Below are 8,238 nucleotides of genomic sequence, written 5' to 3' on the forward strand. Positions count from 1 at the left end.
CAGGAATCTCAGAACAGCCTGACAAATGGGATTTTAAAAAAACCACTGGGAAAATTTTTATTATTACAGGGTGGATGTCTACACACACTTCCAACACACATTTATGTTCAAACAACAACATAAGTGAATTTTGCATCCGATGACCCCTTTAAGAAACGTAACTGTTTTAAAAAATCAGGAGTGGGGTGTAACTGCTGTGTTTTATATGTCATAGAATAAAACGTGAAAGTATCTTGAGCTTGTGTGAAGCACTGACCTTATTTCAGGGGATTTAATCAAACTCCCGTTCAAAAAACCCAGTGACTCTGGGACGATGGAACCAGAAGTGCTAAAAATGGTAAATCGCTTCTGGGTTTTTGCCTACAAAGTGACATTATAGTTCCACCACTCTATACAGCCTGAATGATGACAACAATAATGTACAATCACTAAACTAGACTACAATCATCAAATCCTTTTAACAGTTTACTTTATTTTAAAGTCTTTTTTTTTTCACAAAACCTTTTGCTCTCTAGAAAGAGTGTGCAGTTTATGTCAATCAGATGCACATGAAAGTTGTTTTCGTTACTACACCAACAGCAGAGTTTTCTTTCAGAAAGAATCATCTTGGGTCTAATTCAGTTAATATTAAAATGAAGTGATGCGCGATAAGACACCAGCACTCTGATGCTGATGTTGTTGGTTCACAAAATAAAAAATTTTTTAATTATTGTCTGTTAAAACATACTAACAACAACAACAACAACAAAAAACTGTTTAGGAGTTATGAATATGTTGGCAAACATAAGCTGTAAATGAAGACTTTAGGTGACATAAAACTGTGGTCAAAGGTCTATCAGAAATGCGAAAATTATTGGGTGTTTGGTGCGGGGGGGGTTTGAGTTGGGTACTTGGGTTTATGTCCCCACCAATGACAAGAGGAAAACCTACGCCCTTGTAAAATTATTATATAATTTTGTCAGACAGACAGTCCACCGTGAGCAATACTTCTCTGCACTTCTCCTTGTGTTCATCATTAGTTTCTGACATAACTTTTTTCCTTTTCAGCCATATATCTGGTGAGCTTCTAGCGTTCAAAGAACAGATGTGAGCTTGACATGCTTTAAAAAAATAAACAATGAAAACTGTGTATTATATGTTTATAATTATTTGCATATTATTATTTGCTTATAAACTGTGATGCTTTATTAATACTTTTTGACACACATCCATGTGTCAGATCAGAATAAAAAGGGCTTTTCAGACTATGCTCAACCGCGGTTTCTCATTTTCTAAAGACTGCTTTACAGCTAGAATTAAACTCGGTCCTGGAGGGCCACTGTCCTGCAGAGTTCGTGCCAACCCCAAATAAACACACCTGAACCAGCTAACCAAGCTCTTACTAGCACACTAGAAACTTCTAGGCAGGTGTGGTGAGGCAAGTTGGAGCTAAACTCTGCAGGACACCAGCCTGCTGTGTTAGGCAGTAGGTAGCTACAAGTAGTGAAGCTACTACCTTAACTACATTTTTCAGTAGCTTTTCCAGTACGATAGTGGATCTTGTGAAATGTGTGATCGCATCTCCGATTACTCTTGAGAAACTTAAAGATGAAGTAGGCTACAGAAGGACAAATATCCAAACTTTTTCAGACTACTGCATAGGGATGCACCAATATAAAATTTTTGTCCGATACCGATAACCAATATTTTATTTTTATTTGAAAGCCAATAACTGATATGTTGGCCAATAAATCTATATCCAAATTTTTATATACTTTTTGAGAGCCTGATTATAAAAAAAGGTCTCATCATTAAAACCCACATCCCAAACACTTCAACATAAGCAGCCTAGTTTTGAACAGTGTACATTTTAAAAATAGTTTTACTCTCCCATTACCAAATTTCATCATAAAAAGTCTTACAAATAAATAAAATATAATGCATAATAATGCAAAACAAAGTCATCTTAAGTCAAGTGTTTCTGAAGGAAATTATGCATTTTTATCGCCTTTTAAGATATCGGCCAAATTTTTTTATCTGGCAGATACCGATAACAGAAAATTGAGGATTTATCGGCTGATACCGATATGGTGGCCGATATATCGTGCATCCCTACTACTGCAGTTTGCACTCACGCTGCACACTGGTTCAGCTACATCAGAAAGTTTCTCAGTTATGATGAGAATCTGGCTCCGATCTTCAGTGGCACAGGACAGATTCTCAGATCTTTCTTTACTAGAGAATGATTTGACTGAAAAACTATCAGAAGAGAAGAGATAGTGCAAGAAAGACAGTGGTCATCTACGCAGTTCGGAAAAGAGGTGGCTTTTCTGCATTAGGTATGTTTTTCTGTTTTTTATTTAATTTTTTTTTTAATGCATATTTAATGTTGAATATGTTATATAAATATATGAAATTTAGAACAAATAAAAAAGTGTTGATGACTCATCTGCCAGTGGGGTGCCCACCCCAAGCATAAAAGTGAAAACTCCGCCTATGTGAATCAGTGTTTCCAGTCTGTCCTGCCACAGTTTCGTAATGTATCTAAAAGGTCACATTGTGTTTTGGGCTATTGCTTTTACATCTTTCACTCAAACAGAAAAACAAAATCAAGATATTAGCTGCATCTCAATTCGAAGGCTACAGTCTTTTTATATTATTAATAACTGGAACAAAATAGCCTATACATTAGCCTAGACATACTGAAAGCCTGTTTAGGAGAGACACTGATTCCTCTGCATAAATCATTATTATGGTTTCTATGGCTAGGACCTGCAGTTCCTAAAAGGATTTGCGTTTACTACTAGACTAAAAACAGTTAAAGTTAACAAGTGCATTAGACAGCGCTACGTCCCATTTCAAAAAACACACATATTTTTATACTTTGTGAATAATTACCTGTAAGTGTCTTTGGGAAAACGATGAAAGGCAGGGTTTTTACTCTCACACTGATAGTTTTTGCAGTGGATTGTGGGATATCAGAGGCAGCGAAGGATACATCTATGCTGCCTTAAAAAATCGGCCAAATGAAGGCATCTCAGGAGACAGGAACTGAAGCTAACATTGAATTCGGACGTGCCTTGATATCTTCCTTCCTTGGAATGCGTCCTCCGAAGGCAGCATTTTTCAGTTTTTGGATGCAACCTTTGTTTACCGTGAAAAGGATACAAACCATGCATCCTTTGGGGTCTTCCCTACCCCAGAGTCATTCATTTGCACGCTGACGACAGGATCATTTTGATTGAATTCGCTGTATTACACTTTTAAATGTAAGTATTGGGTTTCAGCCTACTCGATTATCGAATGATATAAATGTAAAAAAAAAAACTTAAAGCAGTTAAAATGTTGAAATGATTATATAAAGTTTATACTCTCTTTATTATGTACACAAATTGACCATGGGGAACATATTTAGACAGTTTTGTTTTGTTTTCAGACAGCCGAATAAATAACTTTTTAAAAAGTCAAGTAAACATATTGCCCCTCATCTACTGCATCCGTCACAGTTGCTAGGCACACAAAAAACCTGATCCTCCGAAGGCTAGACCATCCCATTTAACAAGGTTCAGTCCGACCCTTCACAGCCTTCGAAGTGGCCTTTGAAGTCCATGTCCTAAGAAGGATGCGGCCACGTGGCAAAGGCTGTGATTTAATATAGCCTAGCTTAGTTTCAGAGAGAAGCGCACCTTATTCACACAAGCAGCTCATGATAACTGTTTCAGAGTAAACTCTGTGAGCTCCGTCACTGCATGTGCTGTGAATTTAACAGGCATTTTTGATTTGATTTTCACATTCACCTAACTTAAAGGGGTTCTATTATGCTTTTTCACTATTTCAAATTTACTTAGTCTGTAATGTTGCTGTTTGAGCATAAAAAAGATTTGTCCAATTCAAAAGGAGATTTTTATTTAACAGAAATCACTTTTCAAAAAACTATAACGAATGACAGACTGGGGAGAGAGGTGTTGTAATAATGTAAAACATTTGAAAAATAATGTGTTTTTCAAACAACCTAGTATGAGAGCCTGTTCTAGCACTCCCCCAAAACAAAAATCAAGACCCTGTAAACGAGCATAATAGGACCCCTTTAATTATCATTCCAATATTTGTGTGGACAGATAATTGCATCATTTAACTCGATTTGCAATTTATTGCAGTTTTACACTTTGAAAAAAAAAAAAAAAAAAAAATGAGATTGAGATCTAGGCTGTATCTGAGTATTATGAATATCTTTGGATAGATTACAAAATAAAACTACACTCTTTGAAATCATAATTTTATTACATTATGTTGTTTTAAACCCCAAATCTTTTAAATGTCCCTCAATTATTCAGTTATAAATGTCATTGTGAAAAAACAAACTACTTTTTGGTAGTAACTTGTAGTGCAGCTAGCTACTTTTTCAGAAGGGTAGCTTTAATGTAGCTTAACTACTTTAACTTATGAGTAGCTTGTAGCTTAGTTTCAGAGTAGCTTGCCCAAAACTGCCGGCCCTCCAGGACTGAGTTTGTACTCCCCTGGACTAGAGGTTTAGCAACCAAGAGCCATTTACATGCCACATATTCACACATTTTCAACATTTATGGAAACAAAGTGTGTTGCACAAACAATTGTTTTTGTCTTTGAAGGAAAATAATTAAATGGAGAAAACATGGTAGGAGTGAAGAAGAGATGGTTTTATTCGTATCTTTATGGACCATTCAATAAAGGCTTGATATTGTCATCATGTAATGTAAGGAAGTAAAATGCTGCAATCTTTATGTAAACATTTTCTGTGTTGTGTTCATCTAATCAGTTACACTAATTGTTAACTCCATGTTAATAATGAGCAGTGTGAAAACATGAAGCAAGATGTTCACCTGGGGTTTAGAATGACCCAAGATAACTGGTTCAAGTGTGAGAGGCCGTGTGGCGTACCATAAGACTGGCCTGTAGCCCCCTCACAAATATAACCTGAGTACTTTCTTCACCATGAACCCCTCCAATGAACCCTCCAACAATACCACATATGCAAGCCAGCAGTATGTTCCGATATTTGTATGTGCATTGCCTAATAAACAAGCTCAGTTTTATCCATATGAATGCCAACACAAAATCAACTATACAAACTATCATTGCTGATGTAACAGAACCTGACTTTCCCCAGACAACAAATAAAAAAAAAGACATTACACAGAAAAAAAAAATTAAAAAAAAGGCTGCATGAACAATTTCAGTCATTATAGATCCCTGCAAAAATATTTCAAATTTGGGTGTGTTGGGTTTGGGTCTCACGAGATTGGGTCTCGAACATTTGTAAAGTGTAGCAACTGTTCTGATTTTCAGACACCATCCGGTCGATCTTCATCAGGAGGGCTGGGACCTGATCTCTGTTGTTCAGATCTTTGTTGTCCAGCTGGTGAAATCTCCCTCCACACTCCTCTATTAGTTTGGACAGCTCTGTGTTTTCTCTAATTAGTTGATCAAGTGGCTTATTTTCAATCTCGTCTCCATGTGTGAAGAGGACTAATGTGTGTTTCATGGCATTTTCACCGAACATCTGCTTGAATAAGGACAAGACATCAGCAGCTTGTGTTTTGTGAAAGGGGAGAACCAGAAGGATCACGTGGATCCCTGGAGGGCACTCCTTCAATCCATTCTTTAACTCCAACCTCAGATCAATGTTTTGGGAATTTGAGAAAGTTGGGGTGTCGACACTTACTGTAATTCTTCTCATCAATACATCAGCTGAGTCTTTTTGGCAGCGGTCAGTGATGGAGCTTGCGCTTTTTCTGGATTCAAACGCTTTTTTTTTTCCCAGTATAGTGTTTCCAGATGCGCTCACTCCGGAACCAGTTTTACCAATCAGCAGAAGATTGATATCTTGAGTGGTATTCTCCATCACTGAAAAGCACCAGAAATATATTTACCGTTGGTTATTTGGATGTAACATTAAACAGGGGAAAATTTGAAATGATTTAGCACTTATTTACAATAAAATACATATTGTATAGTTCACAGTATCTCTCTCTCTCTCTCTCTCTCTCTCTCTCTCTCTCTGTGTGTGTGTGTGTGTGTGTGTGTGTGTGTGTGTTTAATTAATCTTGTGAGAACCAAATTTCCTCACTTATATAGTGGACATTTGTCTGGCCCTCACTTTTTAAAAGCCATATAAATTGGCCAAAAAGATGGTTTTATTTAAATCTAGTATTCGTCACGTTTCTGTGATGGGTAGGTTTTTAGGGTTAGGGTTAGGTGATAAAAAGTACTGTTAACCTGATATAAAATCAGTGGGAGTCTATGTAATCCCCACTAAGAATGTGTGTGTGTGTGTGTGTGTGGTGTGTGTGTGTGTGTGTGTGTGTGTGTGTGTGTGTGTTTTGACATGTGTTGCAGCCATCAAAATGTGTTTGTGTGTGTGTGTGTGTGTGTGTTTGTGTGTTTTGGCATGTGTTGCAGCCATCAAAATGTGTTTGTGTGTGTGCGTGTGTGTGTGTGGGTGTGTATATATATATATATATATATATATATATATATATATATATATATATATATATATAGTTATAGTTATAGTTATTTATTAACAGAGTTAAAAACAAAGAACTGAAACAAAAACAAACCCCTTTTACAGTTTTACAGGAAACAGTGGTTTATGTATCGACAGTCTTATTCCACACAAATTAAAACAAATCTTTACACTGCAATTTACAATAAACTTTCAGTATCAAGCTGTTATCCCATTACCTTCTCATGATAATGTAGTAATAACTTGAAATACGAAGGGTTTAAACTCAGGGTAAGCCTAATTTTTGTTACAATTTGGTAACGTTATTGATTATTTCCATTCAGTAACTGCTTAGATGCTTTAGCTAGCAACAGTTTAGCAATGTTTTGTGTCATTCAATTGCTGTCAGAGCTGTTTGACAATGATTGTGTCCACTCAAATCTGTTATTTAAAATAACAAGAACATTGTGTTAAAAATACTTATTTTTAAGTATTGGTATGATAATGGTATTGTACTAATTATAATATAATGATACCCCGCCATGACTGTAACAGTGAGTAGGCCTATAAGCCCTACTACTGTGTAAATTATTTGTAGGCCTATATACAAAAGCATTTATTTATTTATTATGGTGTGTCTCTTATAATATATATATATATATTTAAATGATGTTGACCATTATTATTCTGGTACATACGCTAAATTAAGCATGCATAAATATATTTCCTGAAAAGTCTTTCTGTTGCAACATGTAGACGTCTGAAGCATCCAATTATTTGACGAATACTGGACAAATAAATCAAACCAACTTCATCTGCAATAAAGACAATGTAAGACTTCAGTGCTCCATTTTCAACTAAAAACTTAACATTCCAGACTAAGACATTATCGTGTATTTATTTGTTTGTTTTTGTATTTATTTTGTATTTATAAATATTTTGTTTGTTGTTATTTTGGTATTTTCATTTTTAACTATTGTCAGTCATCATTCTGTTATACAGAAATTATAGTTGCACAATTAAAAATAACACATTTTACAGTGGCAATGCAAAAACTAAAGTATATGATTAAGAAAAAAGAAAGTCTACTCATGAGAATAAACCTACCGTATGGCAAACTGTATTGGCTGTCCATCGAAAGAGGTAGAAATGGTTCAGCTAATTGTGGTTTTGAGTAACAACAGACTCACAGACTGAACGCACACTGACATTGTAAAAATTGTTCATACCTTTACTTCTGCTGGCCTCAACCTCATTCCTGGACTGCTCTTCACATGTGTTCCATGTGTTCACTGTGAGCAGCTCAAGAATAATTAATCGTACATTGTTTATTTAAAATCATTAAAAGTGTAGTTGTATGTCTATTCTTTAATTTTTCAACAGGTTGAGGCTGATATTGGGGTTTAGAAAGTATTAGTAATCCAATACTTTTTAGAAAGAGTAATTAGTAAAGTAATCTAATTAACTAGTAACAAGTTAATTATTATTATTATCAACAATTGTGTGGAACAATGTTTAAGTGAAACATTTTTTTTTCTGGTTTGGTAAAAACAGGACATATAGGACAATGTGTGGTTATTAATCATCAACTGTCATATGTTCTATTAAAAATTGATCTGCAATTAAAGCTCAAATTAAGTAAACTTTCACAATAGTAACATTGTCGTTGAGTAATTAATGCGTATCATAGCTATTTCAAGAGGAGATTAAGATGTTCAATTATAATCCTATAAAAAAGCAGCAATCTGCATCAGCCCTGAAATGCCATGAAGAGC

General features: G+C 35.3%; 1 protein-coding gene across 1 annotated transcript; it reads right to left on the reverse strand.

Moving 5' to 3' along the window:
- Positions 1–5,164: 5,164 nt before the first annotated feature.
- Positions 5,165–7,608, reverse strand: LOC122134515 (GTPase IMAP family member 3-like). Its single transcript, XM_042754549.1, has 2 exons — positions 7,571–7,608; positions 5,165–5,862 (listed from the first exon to the last, which is right to left on the reverse strand). The coding sequence occupies exons 1-2, from the start codon at positions 7,596–7,598 to the stop codon at positions 5,222–5,224; spliced, it is 669 nt and encodes a 222-aa protein (XP_042610483.1). The 5' UTR covers positions 7,599–7,608; the 3' UTR covers positions 5,165–5,221.
- Between the last annotated feature and the right edge of the window lie 630 nt (positions 7,609–8,238).

The sequence above is a fragment of the Cyprinus carpio genome, unplaced genomic scaffold, assembly GCF_018340385.1.
Source record: "Cyprinus carpio isolate SPL01 unplaced genomic scaffold, ASM1834038v1 S000006541, whole genome shotgun sequence".
Classification (NCBI taxonomy): Eukaryota; Metazoa; Chordata; class Actinopteri; order Cypriniformes; family Cyprinidae; genus Cyprinus; species Cyprinus carpio.

What these genes read in the sequence shown, in the direction of transcription:
- LOC122134515 (XM_042754549.1), bottom strand. Translation starts at nt 7,598, where the DNA reads ATGGACAGCCAATACAGTTTGCCATACG. An exon ending in CCAATACAGTTTGCCATACG is followed by an intron (nt 5,863 to 7,570) that starts GTAGGTTTATTC and finishes GGTGCTTTTCAG; the next exon opens with TGATGGAGAATACCACTCAA.